The sequence below is a fragment of the Thermobia domestica genome, chromosome 9, assembly GCF_964235325.1.
Source record: "Thermobia domestica chromosome 9, izTheDome1.hap1.1, whole genome shotgun sequence".
NCBI classification, from domain to species: Eukaryota; Metazoa; Arthropoda; class Insecta; order Zygentoma; family Lepismatidae; genus Thermobia; species Thermobia domestica.
Window position 1 is genome coordinate 229,316,250 of NC_137462.1, and position 25,851 is coordinate 229,342,100.

The 25,851-nt window shown below is 32.3% G+C and overlaps 1 protein-coding gene across 7 annotated transcripts in view; it reads right to left on the reverse strand.

The window, feature by feature from the left end:
* LOC145660614 (putative ATP-dependent RNA helicase DHX35) overlaps window positions 1-25,851 on the reverse strand; it is a 589,276-nt gene that overhangs the window by 88,897 nt on the left and 474,528 nt on the right. For all 7 annotated transcript variants that reach the window (XM_081725887.1, XM_081725888.1, XM_081725889.1 and 4 more), the window contains one exon: window positions 16,734-16,887. In XM_081725887.1, the coding sequence (XP_081582013.1) occupies window positions 16,734-16,887 (154 nt within the window). The remainder of the gene's footprint in view (window positions 1-16,733; window positions 16,888-25,851) is intronic.

Consider the following 25,851-nt stretch of genomic DNA (forward strand, 5'->3'; position numbering starts at 1 on the left):
TATAACAAACAATAATTGCCCTTCTTCCATAGCTGAATTCTTATTTGCTTGAAACGTAATTATATCACCCTTTTTAATGTTTACAGGTGAATTTTTAATCAAAGTATCACCCTTTTTAATGTTTACAGGTAAATTTTCAGTCAAAGTATTACCCAAATATACCTCTAGAAAGTATTCATCCAAACTTAATTCCATGTGCATTATTTTTCCATTATAGAGAAATTTGTAACCATTAAAGAGATTAAATATTCTAAAGATTGAATCTGGAACATTTCTAGTTCTCAATCGACATAATAAATTTATAGTTTCTTTTTGCATAATCAATTTAGTAGTATCCATTCTATCCTTTTGAAAATCTTCTTTCTTTATATATGTGTCTTGTAATGTTTTTAATACATCTTCAAATTTGTTTCTATCACCTTTCAATTGACTATTAACATTACTATTTATTGAATCTAGCTGTTGTAAAGTTACTACATCTTGTTGGTCAATTGCATCACCTACATTAACTAGTCTTTTGCTTTTGAAATCAATCCATGTTATATTATTTGATGTAAAAACTTCACTTACATGATTGAGGTTTGTAGTCCTCCTTTTAGTATTACGAAAGATATCCATATTTATTATATAACAATTCAAATTATTTAACAGCAAGTAAAACAGTTATACGAGCTCCACCAAAATCAATCAAATTACCATTCTCATCTTTAATTGAAACTTTAAAATTTCTTGTGATGTATTGGGAAAAATATTTTTTCTTTAGGCTCATATATAATTGGTTCTCTAAACTCTGCATTTGTTCTAAATGTTGCAATTAAGTCTGTTTCGTTGTGTGTTGTATCATTGTTTTAAAATCATATTTTCTGCTAAATCACAATGAATATTTATAGTATCAAACGGATGAAACCTTGGCACCTTATCTCCTACATGTTCTGTGCTTCTGATAAAGTTTTTCTCACTAAAACCTAATACAGTGTTAATGCTATCTAAAGTTATATCACACAATCTGCTAAATATTTTAACTCTGTTTTTCTTTCTATCCTCAGCAAATTTAATATATTTTAAAACATCGGTGGAGTATGGAAGATTTGATTTAATATATTCTTCTAACTCTTTTAAATTATATTGACCAGTTTGAATTATAAGTTGTTTTGCAATATTAGAATAGCCAGGAAAGTTACAAAATGTTAACTTATTATTTTTTTCTGTAATGTTTGGAGTTAAGTATGTTGTATAAAATCCTGCAAGAGCTACTTCTAAATCATTATCAAATGGGTAATGCAAAGACATGTTTAATACAGATGAATAACCATTTAAATTAAATACCTTCATTTATTATATAATAAATAACAAATATGGATAATTGGGATATTAAAGTGAGGTTAACAGAACAAACTACAAAGAAAAAGAGGAATGGTGTGTTGTTACCTGATGATATAAGATGTTTAATAGTTGGACCTAGTGGATGTGGTAAGACAACGCTAATGATTGATAATTTCTTGTTAGCGCCTGATTGGTTAAAATGTGCAAATGTTTATATCTATTCTAAAAGTCTAAATCAACCTAAATATCAACAACTAATACAACTTTTTCAAAATATAGAGAAGGATATTAAAGATACAGTAGCAATAGTAAAAGGAAACAATGAAGAGATTATTCCGTTAGATGAATGCCAGAATGATTCTGTGGTAGTATCTGATGACTTCATTTTAGGAGAACAAAACCACGTTAGAGAATATTTTACTCGAGGTCGTCATAAGGGTTTGAACTGTTTCTATCTTCGACAAACATATTCTAAAGTACCAAAACAATTAATTAGGGACAACTTAAACTTTCTTTGTATATTTAGACAGGACAATGTAAATTTAAAACATATATATGATGAATTTGTTGCATCTGATATGTCGTTTGAAAAATTACAATTATTATGTAGCAAGTGTTGGAGTGAAGAACACGGTTTCTTAACAATAGATATGACTAGGAAGGTGAATAATGGTAAATATAGAAATAAAATTAAAGAATTTCTAAAAGTGTGAACTAAACGTATATGAGTGCACGTGAACGTATGTTATGTTACGTTATGTTATGTTATGTTATGTTTTTATTTTTCTTTATATAATAAATGAATGTTAATAAAGCTAAGAAGTATATTAAGTTAAGAGAAGAACTTATTAAAAGATTTAAGGAAATTAAACAAAGTAATCGAAGTAAGTATGAAAAATTTAAAGAACAAGATCAGCCTGTTATTGATGCAATTAAAGATTTAGGGCAAAATATATCAAAAGTAGCAGAAGAAAATAAAAATCTAATTCAAGAGTTAGTTCCAGTTGTGTATAAAAGTGCGAGAGTGGATTCAAGCTTATTAGAAACACCACGTATGTATGATAGTCCTATAAATGAAAGTGATACGCCTATAACAGAAGAAATAAAACACATGAAAAAACAAATTAAATATAAAGTAGAAGGAATAGAATCTTTAGCAACAACTCATTTTGGTAAGATTGCCTCAAGATATTATGCAACTGGGGATGATAAAAGTTTTGGAATACAGCCATATGATGAAGATGGGAAAATTATACATATGATAGGAAATGCAGAAGTTAAAATTCATGGTGATGATTTAGTTATTAATAATCGACATAATACAGGAACAGAAGGTTTATGGGAATTACTGAGAAAACATAATCCAAAAAATTATAATGATGATAATCTAGAAAAATATAAACAAATAGTAATTGATTCTAGTGTTGCATTTCATAATAATGATCCAAATACAAGAAAACAAAAATCTAGTAAAGGTAAAAAATATAAAGAGATTATCAAACCTATTTGGGATGAATATATAAAACCAACAACACCTTCAAAAAAGACACCAAAATCTGGAGAAGGAATAAAGGTATATAACGAATTATCAAAAGAATACATATGGATGGATGATGTGAGAAAACTGATTGATCGCTTGATTGTTATTGATGGGGAAGAAAAATCTGGAAATGATAACTTTTATAATGAGAAAGTAGGTATTATGGATATGATTAATTCTAAACTCATACAATTTATTCCTAATGATCCAAAAGGTATAGGTTATTTGATAAAGATATTGAATACGCTGCCATCAAAATTTTGGAATAGTGAAAAGTATGGAAAAGGATTAGTAAATGATTTGATTAATAAACTTCCATTTGAGTTGCATATTCCAGGATTTCAATATTGTGGTCCGGGTACAAAACTTCAAGAAAGATTAGAAAGAGGTGATAAAGGTATTAATCCATTAGATGAGGCTTGTAAAGAACATGATATATACTATAGGGATAATAAAGATACAGAATCAAGACATATTGTAGATAAGGAATTAGAAAATAAAGCTTGGGAAAGAGTTTTTGCTAAAGATGCTAATTTAATAACTGAAAAACTACCTGCTCTTGGAACTGCTTTAGTGATGAATACAAAAGTAAGATTTGGTTTAGGTTTATAAGTAACAAAAGTAAGATTTGGTTTAGGTTTATAAGTATTTTTTAGATTTAGGTTTATTTGTACTTTTTATGGAAATTTTTCATAAAAAGCTTTTAAGTATATAATAAATATGCAGTTAAAAGGTTTTACATTTACGATTCCTAATCAGGAACTTAAACAATTAAATATAGATCACATTTTAACTAACAAACAATTCAAACAAAAGAAAGCAAAACTAAGTAAAGGACAATGTATGTCTCTATCTCTTTCTATACCACAACTTAAAAAATAAACAAAGAAATGAAGACGAATGATAATAAAGTTCATTATGGTGGTTTTATATTTACTCTTCCAACGATTTTAGCTTTAATAGGTGCTCTAGGTTCTGTTGCTGGAGGTGCGGCTGCTATTGCTAAGACTGTAGATGATGCAAAAAAGAATAAAATGGAATTAGAGGAACAAAAGCGACATAACTTAGCAATGGAAGAAAAACAAGGTGGTAAGCTTTCAAAAAACGTAAACTCGAAAACAGTAAAGAAAAAGAAGAAATTAAACCTTTAAGTAATTTAGACCTTATACAACTTGTTAAAAAACTTAAGATAAGAAACTTTAGATGTGTATTTATGAGTGATGAATTGCCTAAACAACCAAGGAAGAATGAGTGTGGTATTGTTAATTTTGATACGTCTAAAAATATAGGAACGCATTGGATTTGTTATTGGAAAAAAGGAAATAGAAAGTATGTGTTTGATTCATTTGGAGGTAATCCGCCAAAAACACTCGTAAAATATCTTGGTCATAATATAGAGTACAATAGCAGCCATATACAACATTTTAACGAGGTAATTTGTGGACATTTATGCATTACAGTGTTAAAAATGTTTACAGATAGGTATAGTTTTTCAGAAATTATTTGTCTGGTGAATAGGAATAAGGATATTTGGAGAAGTTATATTTAAATTTTTATGGGTTTATTTTATGGGCTTAATTCATAAAACGATTACAAATATTTTTTATAATAAATATGGATAAGATAGAATCATATGAATTACAATCCTTTAAACCTAATCAAAAAACAATCGAGAATTTAAATAAGCCAAACAGGTCTATTGAATTTGATATTGACGTGGGTGATGGCTTCATACATCCATATTATGCTGATATTTATGTAACTTTTGAAATTAGAGGTAGAGACGCTGATGGAGAATATACTGCTGGTCAAAATATTAGACTTATTAATAATTTCTTCCCACATTTGTTTTCTCAAATTCAAGTTAGTAAGCATGGGCAGATATTAGATATTATAGATTATCCTGGTTTAACTTCAACAGCTGTAAACACATGTACGATTCCAAAACCAGAGGCAAATCACTATGATGAATGTGGATGGGAAGGAATTACGTGGGCAAGAACAGATGAAGAAATAGTGTTTTTGCTAAGACTTTTGCCAGGATTTTGTTCAGATTTTAAAGATATTATGTAGAAAGGAGGTTTGAAATACACATTTAAAAGAAGTGGTTCTGATGATAATGCATTTGCTATTTGGAAAACAAAAAAGCAGGATGGAACATATGAAGACAATCAACCGCATCCAGGTAAAGTTAAGATTATAAATATGGAGTTAAGAATGCCTATTGTTAATTATGAACCTAACTATGCCACCTTGTTAAGATCTAATATGTTAAAAGAAGTTAAGATTCCTATTTCATTCAACACGTATCAATGTTTACAGAAATCAGTTAGTGGCAAATATTTAGAATTCGATTTAACCACACATTTTAACTCAAGTGAATTTGATATGCCTAATTTCGTGATTACCTTTTTCCACACTGATAGAAATGATAATCAAGAAAAAGATTCAAGCTATTTTGATCATTGTAAAGTTCAGAATATCCATTTTCGTAATTCTAGAAATGAATCTTTCCCATTAGAATCTTTAAACTTAGATTTTGCAAAACATAAGTATTTGAAAGTTTATGAAATGTATACGGTATATAAGCGAGCTACAATTGGAAACACTGAGATGTATTATTACCCGAAAGAGTTTTTAAAAAATAGATCGATGTTTGTAATTAATACAAGCAAACATAAATCAGTAACTGTAAGTGATAGAACTAATTTGAAACTGTTAATTTTGAAAGCGATGTACCAGATAAAACAATTTGCTATGTTGTTATGATTGGTAATAAAAATTTAGAGCATGATGTTGAGAAAGAAAAAATAATTGAGAAGATATAAATCAATTATATGTTTATTAGATTTGTTTAGTTTGTAAGTGTTTTTATGACAATATCAAAAGAACTTATTTAATAAAATGACTATTTTAGATAACATTCCACGTGAGAATTTAATTGCGTTAATTGAAGATACTATATTAAATCTTGACAAGTTATTAATGAAAAAAAAGGAAGTTTAAGAGAATAAAATGTGTTTATACTACTTTTATTACGTTATCAATTCTATTATCAGCTTCTACAGGGTTCATCAATGTATTTATTCCTGTTACAGTGTATTCAATTATTACAACTGCATTTGCTTCGGCTTCTGCTGTTACCACTGGTCTATCAACACGGTTTAATATAGCTTCAAAGAAAGAATATTATAAAAATATGGCGAATCGAATTGGGCTGTTTAAAGATGAGCTTAATGTAATTAAGCTCATGAATGGTGAATTAACAGATAAAAATGTAAGAGATATTGTTAACAGAATCAATGACATACTTAACGAAATTCGAGATTATTAGAAAAAATTCTATATAATAAATATGGCAAAACACGTTGATTTTTTAAACAAGCTTGGAAGTCTTGAACAAAAACAAGTTATTGGATTAAGAGAATTAGAATTAGATACAGAATATAAGATTGAGAAAATGGAAAAGATTAAAACTAAGTTTGGAAAAAGCATTTTAGTTGAATGTGAAGAGTTTAAGTTCTTTCTTCCACCTAGATTTATAAAACACTTAACAGATAAGATGATTGATGAAATTGTTAAAGATGGATTAAAAATCAAATATACTGGTTTAAAAGATAATTATCCAACTGTTGAGTTCTGTATGTAACAAAATTGATGCAAATAAAAACAATCTTATAAAAAAGTGAGCTGTTAGTATGGAGCCTCAGGAGAAATTTATTCTAATTCATTCAATGTGATTATGAAAGATGTACAAGATCAAACGCAAGTAGTACTTGAAATCAATGGATGTTTATTCAGTTTGAACTATGATCAATGGACTGAGTTTAAGAAATCATTATTTTCAATAGAGAATGAAGTTAGCAGAAGATTTCACTATCAATACACTAATTTGTAACTAGCAATATACTAATTTGTAACTATTATGTAATTATCTAGAATTTAGTTAACTTTTATGGTAAAATCATAAAAGTGTTTTTGTAATTTTATTTTACTAGATTTAGTGATTTTTTTTATAACTAGATTTGGTGATTTTTTATTTTTTAACTAGATTTAGTGACTTTTTGTAACCAGATTTAGTGATTTTTTGTTTTTGTAACTAGATTTAGTGATTTTTTTGTAACCAGATTTAATGATTTTTGAAGTCAAAACCGGTTATAACCAGATTTAATGATTTTTGAAGTCAAAACCGGTTATAACCAGATTTAGTGATTTTTTGAAGTCAAAACCGGTTATAACCAGATTTAATGATTTTTTGTAACAGATTTAGTGATTTTTTGTAACTAGATTTAGTGATAGAATGCATTAGAAGTTATTATGAGTAAGATAGAAAGTTATTTGAGATGTAATAGAAGTTATTTGGGATAGGGAGTGCGCTAGAAATTATTAGGGGTAGATTAGAAGTTATTAGAGATGATAGGGTGACATATAGTTAAAATGGGCTAATAATAAATTTGTCTGCAGAATCCCCATTCCCTAACTACTTTTTGCCAGAGTAACACGAGGACGTAATCATTGGGCAAACTTTCTAGAGAAGCAGTGTTATAGATTTCAAACATAACAATTTGCGTGTCGAGTTTAATGGAATTAGCGGTGAAGTTTCGTTTGTTCAACGAAACAATGAGGATGTTTTAAATAATCAGAAAATTAACATAGCGCCTCTTGTTGTTTGTCCGAGGTAAAGGATCTTAGTGAGATTTATGAGAAAACAGAAAACTTATTTTAGTCAGAATACCGTATCTGAGAATGCAAGTTATATTAATTAGAATTAAGAAAACTTCCCACCTGATCTATATTCTAGAGCAGGAGATTAGCGACGTGGTTCAATGAGCAATATTGTTTAGTGGACAAGAAACAATTACATCAGTTGTTGAAATATCGTAAAGTTTTTGCTCGTTTCCCTTGTTTGCTCACGGCATTCTCAACAAATGCCTGGTGTATGCGGCGACTTGAGGTGGCAGCTGGCAGGCCCAATTTTAAGTCATACAATAAACACGTGAACAAGCTGCTGCGATACCTTCATTTCTTTTCGACGCTGGACGAGCAATGTCTCCTATATGAGCAAGGTTCCTGTATTACTGAAGGCGATAGTTAGACTAACTTCCGATCGCTTGGCAGGTACGTGCGTCATTTCTTTTCCTCTCTGTGAGTGCATAATTAATGGGACATCAAAATCCGTAGGAACATTTTTGGTTATCTTGTGTTTAGCTTAATATGTATCAGCGTCTGGAATCCATCGAGATCCGAAATCAGTAGAATCTAATGAGAAATTACTAGTGCCGAGAGATTTGAAAGCTTGCAACCACTTTTGGGGGCAGTGTCATTCTCGAACAATTAAAAACCATGCAATAACAGCAACTCCGTTATACGAGTCATTACATAAAGAGAAAATGTGGAGGTAGGAACCAAAACATCGAAGTGCATTTGAGTCATTAAAAGAAGAAATCACGTCCACAATTTGACAAACCGTTGTTTTTAGAAACAGACGCTGCTTGACCGTATAAGCTTCATGTGTTACCAAATTATTGATTATGTAACTTATACTAAAATACAAATCACTGAGCAAAGCAACGTTTATTTATAAAATAATGAATGTGTGACAGTTTCGCCAACCAACTGAACATATTGGCTTCATCAAACACAGTCTGTGGTGTCTGACACTGTAGACAGTGTCTGATGAAGCCAATATGTTTATTTAGTTGGCGAAACTGTCACACATTTATTATTTTATAAATAAACGTTGCTTTGCTCAGCGATTTGTATTTTAGTGTAATTATTCAATATAGCAGGAACAGTATGAATCAGTTATATTGATTGTGAAAAGTGTATTTTGGAGAACGCTAGTTGTACATTAACGAAGCGCGAAGAGATGTAATTGAACTGGAATGTGTATTAATCGTATACGCGATGCATAAGTGGCATGTCTGGTTATAAGGGCCGGAAGTTGAAATTCGTAGTGATCATGGAGGTTAGATACAGTTAAAGCGCATGCGTAACTGGAATGTCTGACTAATGAGATGGGCGCTAGAATTACAGCAATATGACTATGAAATCGAATATATTTGTGAAAATCAAATGTTTTAAATTACTATCGTGAATGTTATCAACGCTAGAAGAAGTCATCATGATTGTAAACTCCATACAAGCCATACGATTTAGATCCTGAAATAAAAGCAAGACTTCACTGGGAGTGTGATGTGAACCGTTCCATTATTAACCATTTGCATGGTTCATCTGATGGAAGTGATATACAAAATTAATCTTTTCGCAGTAGTTCTTGAAATTGGAAATGCAACTAATACATTAGGAAATGGAATATTGATGATTCGTGATTTCCATTTTCCGGACATTAAAATTCTGTGTACCACCGAGTTTACTGAATCACATTTTAATAGGTTTTCGTTGTCAATAAGGTCGTTTTATACAAGTGTTCATCGTTTCCTGTATGTACTATTGGAAAATTATGAGAAGGGATATTAATTACGAAAAAGATTGTTAACTTTTGGTGAGAACAAAAACCCACAACAACCCTGTTCAGTGTTTTATGTGAAATATTATAGCTACAAAGATACGATATCTTGTGTCAGTTGATCTTGTAGGTCAGTGGGAAAACACAGTGAACCATTTATTTGCTGTGTGTGATGGTTATTCCCAATACTTAGTGACTTATTGTCTTTAACCCTTTGGGGATCTCATGGTACAATTTGTACCATACGGGATGTTTCATGGTATATTGCGTTATAACTCTCCTATTTGAGCTTTTTCGTCCGTTTTTTTTTTTTTTTTTTTGTTTTGTTTTGTTTTGTTTTTCAAGTCCAGAGGCATTGCAGAAGACATTACGGATGGTTTCACACCTTCCTGTGTCGAGACATTGGAGGTGATGACGTCATAAGTCTAAAATTTATATTTTCGTGTAATACTTTTTTTTTGGGGGGGGGGGTATGTAAAGTATTTTTCGCGGGCTTATTTTGCACGTAGAAGATTGAAATTTTGAACAAACATGCAGTCCACCGAGTAGTATTTACCAGATTTTTTCTTCAGATTTCTGCGTTAAAACAGGGGGATCCAGAGGGTCAAAAAGTTGAAAAAAGGGATATTTTTACCCCAAAATCCCGTATTTCCTCATTTTCCCGCCTTAGATACATGATGGAGACAAGTGAATGGTACCGCCTGAAAGGCAGTTCTATTCTGAAGAGAATGATGAGCAACACATGGTCCTAGGGTAATTAGGGAAGTGTCAGGGAATTTTCATCAAAATATACTTCTGTATAGGGGAATTTTGGACATTTTCGGTACTATTTTTGTGCTGGCTTATTTTTGCACCTAGAAGATTAAAATTATGCACAAACATTCAGTCTACCGAGTAGTATTTACCAGATTTTTTTTCAGATTTCTGCGTTAAAACAGGGGGGGTACAGAGGGGCTAAACGTTGAAAAAGGGATTTTTTTTACCAAAAAATCCCTTTTACGGGATTTTCCCGCCTTAGATACATGATGGGGACAAGTGAATGGTACCGCCTGAAAGGCAGTTCTATTCTGAAGAAAATGATGGGCGAAACATGACCCAAGGGTGATTAGGGATGTCTCAGGGAATGTTTAAAAATTTCCCTCTGTATACGGGAATATGGGACATTGTCGGTATATATATATATATTTTTTTTTTGGCGGGCTTACTTTTGCACCTGGAAAATTGGAATTGTGCATAAACATTCAGCTCACCGAGTAGTATTTACCAGATTTTTTTCAGATCTCTGCGTTAAAACAGAGGGGTCCAGGGGGGCTAAAAGTTGAAAAAAGGATATTTAGACCCAAAAAATCCCGTTTTTCCTAATTTTCCCGCCTTAGATACATGATGGAGACACGTGAGTCATACCGCCTGAAAGGCAGTTCTATTCTGAAGAGAACGATGGGCGAAACGTGACCCTAGGGTAATTAGGGATGTCTCAGGAAATCTTTTACCTGAGATCATGGTGTTTTACGGTAATTTGGGGCATGGTGGGAATTCCTGATAAAATTTGTCCCGCCGTTGGTATTCAAGATAGAAACTTGAAATTTGGCACACTCATTCAGTATACCAAGTACTATTTATCAGATTTTTTTAGATGGCTACGTTCACACAGGGTCGCTCCAGGGGGGCCCAAAGTGAGAGAAAAAATCTCCCTCCGAAATTTTCCCTTTGACATCATTTTCCCGCTCCTGGTATATGGTATGAGCATGCAAGTGGTATCGTTTGAAAGCCAGCTCCATTCTGAAGAGAATGAGGTATGAACCATGATCCAAGGATAAATAGTGACGATGCAGTAGCTGCTTGACTGAAAGTCTAAAAAATAGCCCAAAAACCCCGGATCTCTTAAGGGTTGAAAAGCGACAAGTACTAGTTACCGATATTTAACTGAATTGTGTGTCTTACATGGTGATTTTCATGAACATCTTAGCAGGTAATGATCATCAGTTCATTCGAAAGCAGTTTGTACAATCATGGAGGCTTATAACATTAACATTCATCAAACAATGCATTGCAACGTTTCCAGTAATGGGTTACTGAACATTTTCCTAGATTTAGAAACGATCTTGCGCGAGTTGCGTCGTGAATCTCATTTTTTGGACCTGAATATTTGTGTAAGGATGTTTGTTTCTGAATTATACTATTAGTGCAAGTTTACGAATTCCACCAGCAGAACCACGCCTGAATGTAGTTAGAATAATTCATGTTAGTTCTAACTAGTACCACACTAGAAAAGTAAGAAATTGACATGGATGACGATATTGATTGGAATGGTAGATTGATCATTGTTGATCTGAATAGGAAAAAGTTCTAGAAAAGTTAAACGAGAAGTAAATACATCTCAAGGTATAAGACAGGTCTTGTATGAAGGTGATTTAGTGTTCCTTCGTCAGTATAATCTCAGCAGTTTGCTGAACAAGTAGGTAGGTAGGTTGTTGTGAAGTGTATCGTGATCTCTATGTATGTTAGAAGATGAGTGATAAATTGTTTGAAATAGTGGAACCATCCAGTGAAAGGTGTTAGGATTTCAAAACGTGTCAAGATTGAAATTGTGCAGACCAACACAGCAACTCGAAAGAAGGAATTGAAGCCAGTGAAGAAACATGTGCATGAAGTCGGTTTCTACAATGCCATTGAAAAAGCTGAGAAGGAAGTTACTGACAATTCTGTACCTAAAGAGAAAAGGGAAGAAGTAAAGAAGGAATATAATCAGCTGTGAAGCGCTGTTAACGAGTGTGTTCAAAAGTTCAGTCTAGTTTTAAAGATGATCGTGTTATTTGGTATATCTCCAACTACTATATTGACAAAAGGAAGTTCTTTACCTTATTAGAAAAGTTTTACCATTAGAGAATTTTAGTGTTTCTAGGAACAGCTGGAAAGATAATTGTTCTATATTTCAATGGTATATTAATGGATAGTCCCTTGCCGAAGTTTGATATGACTATTGATATGTTTTACCAGAAAAGACAAATTTGAAGTATTCTTTTGTTGTAAGAGAGATATTATAGAGTGATTATCTCAAGACCCGACCGCCTTTTCCTGAGTCATAATAAGTTTGTGCGCTAGTACAGTGTGTCTATAAAAGAACTCCGGGGTTTTGAGGCAAAATATTTTAATTAAGTAAAAAAAAAAAAAAAAAAAAAAAAAAAAAAAAAAAAACGTACATACATGTGTTATACATGATTTGAAAGCTTACATTTTCAAGTTTTGTTTTTAACAATTTAATAAAGTTCAATATGAGCCCCGTCGGGGTTTTGAGGCAAAATAAGTAAAAAACGTCTTTTTGTAGGCAGTTAAACGAAGTTTTTTACGAATTACCTGTTGATCTTGGTACCTCCAACTCCAGGCTGCGTCTTGACAACGATTTCTTAGGGCTTCGAATGCATGAAGCTCGGATTCTGTCCACATTCTCTTCAGACACACACGGCCTACCCGGCGACTTTTGCTTTGAAACACTTCCTGTTTTCCTGAATGCAGTTAACCATTGACGAATGGTTTTGTCCGTAGGCGGGTCAACGCCATAGCTACGTCGAAAGTTTCTTTGTACGGTAAGAACAGACTTAGTTTCTATGAGCCAAATAACACATTGAGCCTTTTGTTGTGGCGTCACCATAGCGCGAAGCGCCACAATCTACACGGCACAGATCTGATTCACTGACTACCGCAGCCGCTACGTCGTCTCAAGGTCAACGCTCCGCAGCGCTGCCACATGTTGATAAAAACATTTCCAGTTAGTATGACTAAAACTTTTTGAGCTAGTCATTTCAGAGAAATTAACTAAATTTTGCTCTCTTTTATCGTTAATTTCTAAAACCCCGGAGTTCTTTTATAAACACTATTCTTTCTTCGATACTCCCACTTTTAGGGTTTCACAATTTATTATATTATTTTACATTCCTTTAGTGTTTTACGTGATCGTAGATTCTTTCGGGGAGGCTTTGATGGTTTGTAGGATTAGGTATTCATTCAATTGTTCTGCAGACAATGGTCTATTGTAGTAAAAGGTTGGCAACCTATTATCTGCGCCTCAATAAATAAACCCATCATTCGGTCTTTATTGGTATTTTCTTTCTTTTATTATCAATGTTGTTCATTTACATATTTACCAAACTATATTCGTAATTTTGAGTTATGACATTTCGTTAAATGCTTTTATGTTCTTTAACATGGTAAAGGAACCAGTTTTGAAGTGAACATCGGTATATCTTCGCGTCTTTTACGAGTTTTGTCCTGTACTGGAAGGTTCATAAAAGCCAATGTCTTTCTACGGATTCACCATCAATTATACGACGATCCACTAATGGCATCTGCACTGGACTAAACGTCTGGTGCCCGTATACTTGAATGCCCGTGCTTTTTAAACTGTAAACAATACACATGCACCATGTAATGCAGCAAATTATTATGACAATAGCCTTTAATTACGAACCCTTTGTTTATGTGTTCTTGTATTGTTGTCTAAAGCCACATGATTCTTTATTCTGCATTTACGTTCTCTGTTAGACGTTGGGCTAAATAGAATAAGATTTACAGTTTAAAAGTAAGATTATTTGCGAGCTTACCAGGCGTGTACTCATATATATTCGTTCAGATGGGTGCAAAGTTTGGGAAGAAGAGTCTAATACTACAAAGCATTACGTCTATGTATCATTGACCCGGTGTAATTCTGCGCTCGAAAAACGATAAATATTTTTTTTTTTTTTTTAAGTTCTGCCACTTACATCCTCAGGAAAAATGATAGAATGTTTTTATAAAAAAAGGAAGATAAGTTAGCCTGCTAATATTTAGGCTACATAAATATTTTCTCATTAAATAATTACAATTTTATTACGAAAATGTACAAATGAATATCTAGATACGAAGTTTTGAGGGGGACATCCGGTGAACCCTTTTGTGGATGCGCCCCTGGTGCTAACATTAGTTAAACTCAGTATAGTGTTAATGTGATTCTGATGGTTCTGATTATTCTTTACTTTTTCAGTCAAACGTTCTAAGTAGGGTCTATATTACTTTTCAGATCCACTGCTAATTCCCTTCAAATAAAAAGGGAGGAAAGCAAAACAACGATATTTTCATTTTGTTTCATCCATTTATTGCTTTAAATTAATTTTGAAATTTCAAAACTTTTAGTTTTGACTTCCTAATTATAGTTAACTTTGGTCGATTATGTCCTGCCTTCTTTCTAATCTTTCATAATCCGTCAATATTAAATGAGTAACTATGCTTTGAAATCGCTGAACAGAATTCTCTACACAATAGGGTAATAATAGTTTCACTGCTAGAAATTTTCCGAAAAATGCTTCCGTGTCAAACAGAGCTTAGACTCACCAGTACTGAGAGTATTTTAGGAAAATCTAATACTATGAACTTATCAAGGATGTAATGGAGGGTATAAGGGAGTATAAAACGTATACCTACATAATACTTTTATAGTTCAGCATACAATTAGTGTTATAATGGAGATATAAAAGTGAGTATAAGCAATATTTCGTATGCACATGGAAAAGAATATCTACGAAAAATTCCAGCAATACATAACTGAAACTGGAACTTATAGAAGATAAATAATAAATACTAGCAAACGCATTTAAAATCAACCGGTATATCACCACACAACACATTATACTTTTGCTACTTTGAAATACACTGAGAGAATCATGTTTTAGCGTATCAAGTATAATCTCCGAACTGAAGTAACACCCAGAAAACAAAATATTGCTGTGGGTTTTTCAGAAGTATTATATCTGAATGTACGTTACTGCATATAATAATACTCGTTTTCTTCCATTTTGCATGTATTAAAGAAGTATATTAAAATAGGAAAATTAGTTGTAAAATTTTCTTGAGATTCTCACAATACCGAAGGTAAGATTTTACCATTGTAGGTTTGTTAGAGAATATAATCTGTTTTCATAACTATTCGCGTTTCTTACAAATAATCTGTTTATTCAAACAGGAAAGCATACCCGAAAGAAAAATCGGAGGTATTAGAAAAGCGAGAAACTAGAAAAAAATGAAATGCAATTTTATTCTCCTTTATTTAAGAATATCTGGATATTCTTATTTAAGAATATTTTTATTTAAGAATATTTTTATTATAACAAAGTGAGACAAAAAGGAATGCAGATAACTGATTGAGATAATAAGTTATATACTACTATATTCTTCTATTTTCAATTGCAAAAGTATATTCTTTCTGTTTAAATCGTCAAATTACTGAAAATTAGTCAATGACAGCTGTCAACACTGCACATTGAAATCTTTTGAAAGTTGGAAAACTGCAGTTCTTCCCGCTTTGCTGCCTCCGCTTTTCTTCTGTACTGCACAGAAATTGTTCATCATATTTGCAACCATTGTGAACGATATGTGATGATGGAATGCATATAAGTAAGGGACAAAGCAAGCGGAGAGTCTGCTTAAAATTAAAGAAAACTTGCGAATAAAAGAAAGCAACGGAAGGATAATATAGTACTTGAAATAATATTAAACATTTTAACAACAACAAACAACGTACAATATTTGGTGGTTCAAGTGGTCCTGTGAACTGCGTAAGTTGACGCCGCTGCGTTTAACAGAGAATAAAATAATATATTGCTATTTTGTAGTAAAACTAGCAATGGATGTAATGGACATTAGAGGTCTGAGTCATGTCCGCACCCAGGGGGGGGGGGGAATTCTACCAGGGACGAATCCCCCCAAAAATTTCATAACCCGACATATCTTTGTACACTTTCTTAATAAAATTATACTTGTTTAGTAGAAAAATACTTGATATAGACTAACGATATTTGACCTTGCTCATCATCTGTACTATTTGTTTCGTGTAAAAACAATCTAATTTTATCATTTTTCGTGAGAATATTGGTGCCAGCAATTAAAAATTATTTTTTGGCTGTAAAATAATAACCGTTCGATACTATATAAGCATAGTGTCTGGACTCCCCTCAGACCTAGATCATTCCGAACAAACATTTCTGGGTGCGTGATTGGTCTGAGCGGATATAAAATATTACCTACAACATTTTATGTCCATCTTTAACCGCATAACTTCATGGAAGAAAGGGGTAGTGAAAGAAATGTAGTCTCTCTCGTTTCTTGTGAATCAAAATGCCTTATCTGAATCTAAAATACTTTTCAAACGTATTTTAAACTTCGTCAAGCTAAAATGCTCTTTACACTTCATAGGTCATTTTATAGATAAACTAGTTGAAAAAGTTTTACAAAAGCATAACGTAATGTCATCTGGCATGTGGAATGAAAAAAATGAAAAAAATAGAAAAGCTATGTTGTTGCTATTCATATTGCAAACCTCTGTTTTAATAGTAAAATTTTTGAACCAAAGGAAAAAAATTGCAATTAACTCACCAAGGAGGCTGTTTCTGAGAGTGGAGAACAGATGTTGGATGAATATGCAATTCATGATCGCCACGGACTGTTCTATAAGTACCTGAGTAATGAAGATATGCTGCATTCAAAAAAAGACCAGCTGTAATGGTGCGACAAACAATCTCAACATTACCTTTAAAAGAGAAAGAAAAAATAAGCATTAATTTTATACTATTCAGATATTAACAAGAAATAGAAAACGAAGATCCATACAATAGGAAGGTGTCTTAAAAACATGAACTTAAAGCAGAGTATCTATTCCAACTATTTTTTATTTAACAACCAACTGAGAGAAACATCTTATCGGACACAAGTTGTTCACAGTACAAAACAGAAGCTAAATACCAGTGATGCTGTGAAATGTTGAAGCGAGAGATCTTTCCTCTTACTAATTTCAGTCCTAAAAATATACGACGAAGCCTCTAATGTCCGACGAACACACACAATTTTCTACAAAAAATATAGATGTTTAATATTCGGGAAAATATGTAAAATTGGGGAGTACGTGATCTCTTATTATTGACCCATTTCAACTAAAAGAATTGAAAACTTTCAGAAAGAATAATATTAGACTAAACTGTATTTTGTATAAAAGTTATCCGAATTTTTATCTAAATCTTCGGAGGAGGAGGTGAGTTGTAATATTTGATTGACTTCAGCTACATGAGTATTATGCTGTGGGTATTATGTCACAACCTCAATAATCACACACATTATGTTGCCTTAAAATCAAATAATGTGTGCGGCAGTTATCCTACAACACATTTTTCAAAACCTGAGAGGAGGGAGGTTCTATCTCGTTCTCTCTTGATTTTAAATTCACGCAGTTGAAATAACTATGAAGTCTCAAAAAGTATACGGCATATTCCATAATCCTCCCTTCCACATTGTATCATTAAAATCAGAACAAAATTCCAGTAAAGTCTTAACTAAAATAGCCGAATAATTTCTTCTCATTCATAATGATTTGCTTCTGATTTTGAAATCATACATGTATTTTTCGTGCTGAAGTTAACCAGGATAGTCTATGATATTTGGTATTTGCCCATGTTTACTGATTTGTATTTGAGAAAACGGATGTGGAAAGAAATCATTAACGAGTTTAATATTTGGTGTTTGTTATTTGCAGCTGTATACTCACCATGAGCATCTCTTCCTCTAATTTCAAAACTTACACATATATCAGCAAAATAAGGATGTATGAAACAATCATTAACATCAATATCAAACTAAACACATCTGTTTCGTATATTTAAATTTCCAGTTGTTTTATGATTAGGTTTAACAGATAATTCGTATTCCTTTATCTTATACATATTTATTATAAGAAATAAACTATTTTCTCATTTCATTATATTATGGATTGGACCCTTAAATCATTTAACTGTTAAGAACTTGAATATTTTTTCCCAAATATCTTTATTTCTGAAAACCTAGATCCATCCGTAAGCATTTTTAACACTATAACACATAAATGTCCACAGATTTTCTGATTAAAATGTTGTATACTACTGCTACTATATTCTACATTGTTTTGGCCGACATATTTTATATGAAATTTACAGCATTTCCTCCAAATGAATCATATTTTTTATTTCCTTTTTACCAACAGCAAACCCGATGTGTTGATACCTTTTTAGACACATCGAAATTAACAATACCACAGTCTTCTTTGGTTGTTCGGATAATTCATCACTCATAAATACACTTTAAGTTTCTTATCTTTAGTTGTTTGACGAGACATATTAAATCATAGTTAATTAAGAGTTTGATATCTTCTTTACCCTTTTTGGCTTTAAGATTGTTGGAAGCTTATCACTTGTCTGTTTCTCCATTTCCATATTATGTTTCTTTTGCTCTTCTAATTATTCTTGATTCGTTTCCTCGTCACGTACGGCTTTAGCGATTGAAGTAGCATTTCGAGGAGAAGAACCTGAGCTCCTCTTAAAGTCAAAATGGTTAGAATAGTAAATATAAAACCTCCAAAATGAACCTTCTCATTTGTCTTCATTTCTTTAACTTTTTAAACTTGTGATATTGAAATAGATAGACATTCCTTGTCCTTTGCTTAGTTTTGTTTGATTTCTTTCTTCATTAAAATTTGATGAATGTTTAATTGCTGAAGTTCTTTGTTGGGACTGTAAATGTAAAACTACTCATTTTCATATTTATTATAAAACTAAAAATACTTAATGGAAAATACTCCATAAAAATCAAACACTACACATAAAATTTTAAATATTCATAAACCCAAACCGAATATTACTTTTGTGTTCACGGCTAATGCAGTTCCAAACGCACGTAAAAGTTATGTTAATAAGTTTGCATCTTTAGCAAAAATTCTTTCCCATGCTTCATTTTCTAATTCCTTGTCTGCAATGTCTTGAGCTCGTATCTTTATTTTCTCTGTAGTATATATCATGTTCTTTACAAGCCTCATCTAAAGGATGTATACCTTTATATCACCTACTTCTAATCTTTCTCGTAGTTTGGTTCTTGGCAGTAAATCTTTTAAGTTTCCCTAAAGGCTTGACTATATCGTAATGGATCAGTACAGCTGGTCAAACTCTTGACCACCACAGCCGTTCAGTCTCTGAAATGGCTCTATATTGGAGTGTCTATTATATTTCTCCTTTTGCTAACGTACGAGCTCGCCTGCGGATTGCTGAATCCTACCTGTTATTACCATTATGTTCAATCTTTGAGTTTTACGTCCCACGGTTATGCCGGTTAGGCTAAAGGAGACGGTGATGATGAATAATGAATGAAATGGCGGAATGAAGAAAGTAGGAGGAAACGGGAGAACCCCGAGAAAACCCACGCACACGGTGTTTGTCCACCACAAAGTTCACTTGGCGGGGGCGTACCATTATGTTCAGTCATTACCGGAGTTCCCTCTAAAAGTTTCCTAATAGAGGTGGTGGGTTAGGCTCTCAGGACTTTCTTGCAAAGACGTATGTATTGCCATGTTCTTTTAAACATGACCGGAACCCAAGGTTGACCGCAGAATCTAAACTCTGAAATATTTATCTCAAACAGCAGTTTATCAATTAAATTCTTTACTAGATATTTCCCATATTTTTCATTATTCCAAAATCTTCGTCGTAATGTATTCAAAATATTTATCAAATGACCTATACCTTTTGAATCATTAGGAATAAGTGGCGGCAGTTTAGAATTAATTATATCCATTATACCATTTTTCTCACTGTAAAAATTATTTCCACCTTTTTCTTCTCCATTTATAACAATTAACCTATCACTTAGCTTTTCAATATCATTCATCCATATTATTTCTTTTGGTAATTCGTTATATATATATATATATTTCCTCTCCGAACTTTGATGCTTTCTTTCTTGGTGCTGCTGGTGCAAGATTTGGTTTTATAAATAGGTTTGATGATTTCATTGTATTTTTTTACTTCAACTAGATTTTTTTGGTATTTGGATTATTGTTTTGAAAGGTAATATTAGAATCAATAACTATTTGTGTATTTTTTTCAACAAGAGTATCAAATTTATTAAAAGAGCATAAAAGAAATAACTTATTCGTTACTAAAACGTTCTTACATGAACAATAAACAAATGCTTAATTTAGACAACTTTCACTGTTAGAGTAGTGGATGTTGTACTTTCAGTTTTGGCTTTAGAATTGCTTTTGCTAATTTAAATTTCACGTTACTATGAACCTCTACAATGAAAAAATACTGTAATTGTAATATATTATTGTACATACATAACTACTACGTAGATTGTATTTCGAAAACAGAATTTTATTAATATTTAACGTTAAAATTGTGACTATATTAACCATGTTAATAAATTATAAGTTTCACACTGTGTTACTTATCTGTTCATTTTTAATGTTGAAAAAAGTATTAATTATCATTAACTTACAATTATTTGTTATAGAAATAAATAAATATCTGACAATTTTTACACTTAATATCAAATACAACAAAGGATATTAAACTGATTAATAAATTAGTAAAGAATTGTTTAGAAAATAATTCGAATAAAATAGGAATGAACATATTAAAGTACAAGAATAATAAGAATACATGAAAATTTACATTTTGGAATAAATTCAAAAAGAAGCTTAGTCTAAAACCTGAGACTGTTTTGATTTAACCAGACTTCACAAACAATTAACAGTATTTTATAAGATGTACATGATTCTGTATAACAGCTTTTTCAAATAAATGATCTAACATGTCAATAGAAATGCAGAAGTTAAATTTTTTAACGGTACATGTTGAACATCTTGTACATGTGTACTATTTTGAGCTTCTCATGTATAATTTGTAGATCATCATCATAGTTCGTAGGATTACTTTTTGTTAACAATTCCCATAAGCCTTCTGTTCCTGTATACCCATTATTAATATTATTGAATCACCACCATTTATGTTAACTTCTATATCTCCTGTCATGTGGATTATTTTCCCGTATTCATTACATGCTTCTACTTCGAAAACCTTATCATCTCCCATTGGATGATATTTGGAAGTAATATGGTCAAAACGTGTTTCTCTAGCAGTTCTTCTATTCCTTCTACTTTATCATTAATTTGTATTCTCATAGACTTTATCTCTTTTGTCACTGGTGAACCATCTTTGTCTACAGGACTATCATAACTTATCTTTTAATATGCTAGAAGTGTTTCTAGCAAGTTTGAATCTATTCTTGAACTTTTATGTACAGTAAGAACTAACTTTTTCATTAGAATTTTAATTTCCTTATGTTACTGTTGATATATCTTATCCCAAATTTTTAATCCAATCTATGAGGCTGATCCTGTTGATACTTCTCATATCTGCATCGATTGTTTTGTTTAAGTCGCTTAAAACTTTTCATAAGTTATCTTCTGAACTTAATAACTTTCTTAGCTTTTATTAACATTCATTTCATCTATTAATTATGTACAAAAACAAAACACATAACGTAACATTTATGTTTATATACGTTCACGTTTATGTATGTTTATGGGCTTTTTAAGAACTCTTTAATTTTATTTCTACATTTACCATTATTCGCTTTTCTAGTCATATCTACTATTAAGAAACCATGTTCTTCATCCAAGTAGTTATTGCAGAATGTTTGTAATTTGTCAAACGACATATGAGATCCAACAAATTCATCATATATATGTTTTAAATTTATAAATTCCTGTTTAAAGATACAGGATAAGTTTAAGTTGTGTCTAGTTAATTGTTTTGGTTCTTTAGAATATGTTTCTCCAAGATAAAAACAGTCCTTTACGACGACCAGGATTAAAGTATTCTCTTACATTGTTTTGTTCTTCTAAAATGAAATGATCAAATAATGCAGCAGATTAATTCTCACACTCACCTAATGAAATAATCTCTTCATTATTTATTTTTACTATTGCTACTGTATCATTAATATCTTGTTCTATGTCTCGAAAAATGTTCATTACTTGTTCATATTTAGGTTGCTTTGAACTTTTTAAATAGACATGAACATTTGCATATTTTAACCAGTCTGGTGCTAATAAAAAAATCAATCATTAATGTAGTTTTAACGCAACAATTTGTTCCTACAATCAAACATCTTATGACATCAGGTATTAACTTCCATTCTTCTTTTTCTTTGTTGTTTGTTCTGTTAACCTTACTTTAATATCTCATTTATCCATTTATTATATAACAAATGAGAATATTTAATTTAAATGGTTATTCATAAGTATTAAATATATATCTGCATTATCCATTAGAAAACAAAGAAAAATTAGAAATAGCTCTTGCAGGGTTTTATACAACGTACAGAAAACATAATAAATTAACGATCTAATTGTTGATATATTTTCCTATATACCTGCTCCTCGTAATCGTATTACTGGAAAATATAATACTGTTCCAGCGCAAATTATAGTTCCGCCTGGTCAATACAACTTAAATGAATTAGAATATACATATTAAACCACAAATTCGGTTAAATGAAATTAAATTTGTAGATAGTGTGAAATGAATCGAAGACAGTAAGGAAAATAGTTAAATATTGAATGAATATTTTCGTGTAACCTTAGATACTATTAATACTGTATTAAGTTTCAGTGAAAAGAATTTATCTCACTTAGAGAGTATGTTGGAGACAAGCCGCCAAAGTTTCATTCATTTGATACTATAAATATCTACTGATTCAGGAAAAGGCATGATTTTGATGATGGTCAAGTACTGCCTATCAAATTAATTTCTACTAGTTACTTTGTTAATGAATTATTAAACAACATGATATTAGAAGAACCATCTGAAGATAAAAATAATGAGACTAGTATTAAACTGTTTGAGTTTAAAAGAATGATTTTACATTTGACCAAAGCCTAACTGTATTATGGAAGAGGGACAAACATTATTTCTAGTTATGTATGTTAAGAGAGGAGAAAAACTGTTAAATGATATTGTACCAGAAGATGAAGAGGTTGGAACTTTTATATTAGGTGAATGATTTTTTTCTATTTAATAGATGATGATGTATTGTGTTAAATGTAAGAAAACTATTGATGCTAAAGAAGGAACAACAACATTTAAAACAGCAAAAATGGAAGCAAATATAAGCAGAGTAGATGTGTAATAAGTAACACGAATAAAATCTAGTTTGTTAAACAAGACTGATTATATGGAGATGGAATACGAGAAGGTATCGTTGAAGAAATACATAAACCACGGAGAAACAATTTTCCAAGACTAAATATTATACGAAAAGGAATTGATTATTTATGCGAAGCAGATCTTGTGGTAAAATGAGAGATATACCAAAATTCGATAAGGGTGTGAAGTATATGCTAATAAAACGCCACAGTTCGATTTTGTCAAAAACTTTTAGTAAACTACATATACAGTGGAACCCCTTTCGTCCGCCACTGCGGTTGATCCGACCGTGCTGGAGCCGAACTTGTCCCAACTCGTCGGCGACTCATGAGGTCCATTGTCGCTTACGCCATCGGGGCATTGTTTACTTGCTGTTACTGCTTGCCCGCTTCAGTGCTCCGTCATTGCTTGTATCGTTTCTTCGTTATGCGTGTTTTCTGCACTGTGCTGTGCAGTTTCTAGTGCTTACTGTTCGGTGGTTTTACTACAGTATTCTTCTGTGTTCGTTACAGTAGTGTTTTTTTAACGTGTCAGGAGTGAAACGTAAACACGTTTCTCTTTCATTAAATGAAAAGTTAGAAGTGCCACAAAAACAGGATAAAGAGGAATCACTCCAAACAGTTGCTAAGGAACTCAATGTAGGCGTTACGACAATAAAAGATTGTAGAAGAAATGAAAGGACATTGAATCATATACAGTGACGATAGATGGTGAAAACACTCTTAGGGATAGCAAAACATTGAAAAAGCCTAAACTTGAACTGCTTGACAACGCGCTGTGGATGTTGTTCTACCAAGGAAAGGAAAGGAACCCATATCTGGCTCATTATAAAAGAAAAGGCAACATCTTTCAACAAAAAGGCAGAAGCCTGAAATGAGTTCGCAGCTAGTGAAGGCTGGATTGATCGCTGGAAAGCCCGCCATAGCGTCCGGTTTGTTTCTTGTGAAAAACTCTCTGCTGATGCAGATGCGACTCAGAAATTCTATGGTTTCAGGGAATTGTCAACGAATATGAACTGTTACCTTCCCAAGTCCATAGAGCTCCTCCGTGGCTAAGCGGTTAGCATACGCGCCTTTGGCGCGGGAGTCCCGGGTTCGATTCCCGGCGGGAACTCATGTGGTTCGGATTCCACGTTAATCAGTAGGTCCACGTCTCATATAGCCTCGCTGCTGAACGGGACGTAAAACCCAAAATCAATCAATCAATCCCAAATCCATAACATAGGCGAGACAGCCTAAACTATAAAATGCTTACAAACGTTCGCTGCATCAAATGAAACCGTGGCAGGAACGGAACTTATAAAAGATAGGCTAACCATTGCTTCTTGCAGCAATGCTGATGGTATATATACGAGCTTACCCTGTTCGTTATTGACAAATCCAAGAAGCTTAGGGGATTCAAAACCATAAATTTATCTTCCTTGCCGGTTTATTACTGCAATCATAAATCTGCTTGGATGGATTGCAATCTTCTCATATATTGGTTTTTCGACGAATTCGTTCTATCTGTTGAAAAATACTTGACAAAATCCCTATTCGTGCTCTATTTCTGTTGAATAACACACCATCACTCTATCTGAGGCGGAATCAGTGAAAGGGGGCATAAAATGTATCTTCCTTTCACCAAATGTCACATCACTTATTCACTAGTGATCACTTATCAAGAGAATTCAATTCACTTATCCAACCAATGGATCAGGGAGTTGTAGAATGGTTGAAGAGGCGTTATCGCAGAAAGTACATTAGCTCAATTTTAGAAAAGTATGAAGAAGGTTCTAACATATTTGAAATCCCTCAACATCAGAGATGCTATCTGTACGATTGCTTAGTAATGGGGGCAACTCAAACCTGACACGCTGCGAAAATCTTGGCATAAGCTTTGGCCGCAAGTTATGACCGAAAGTGATCAGATCGAAGATGAGCCAAACAGTGACACGCAGGAAATCGTTAAAGATCTACAAAATGTACAACCGAATGTTTCTGTCAGTGAAGTTAAGGAGTGGATTGTCCAATTGAAGAGACTGTGAAATCAGTGAAAAGCTCAATGACAATCAGATTATTGCCCCTGTATTGCAAAATAATGGTGAAGAAACTGTGAAACAGAACTCGGACGCTGAAGATGATGAACTCCCTACCCGAATTTCACACACCGACGCCAAGAACGCTTCTGATATTGCTCTTTAGTACATCAAGCAGAACTCAACCTCAACACCTATAGACATTTTGTGGATCAAGAAGTGGAAGAACATTGCAACTGAGTCTAGAATTTCATTTGCTAAACAAAAATCTGTAACAGGCTTTCTTCTACGCAAGTTTTTGCTATAGGCTTATCCAGTAAATGCTTTGCATACAGTTTATATTGCTCTTTACAATATTAATAACAGCTTTGTGCGGTTTTTTTGCAATGTTTTTACTGTAGAGAACACTACAGTCATTTTTTGAGTTCAGAGATTGTTTATTTTACTGTAAATCCGTATTTTTCTGTAT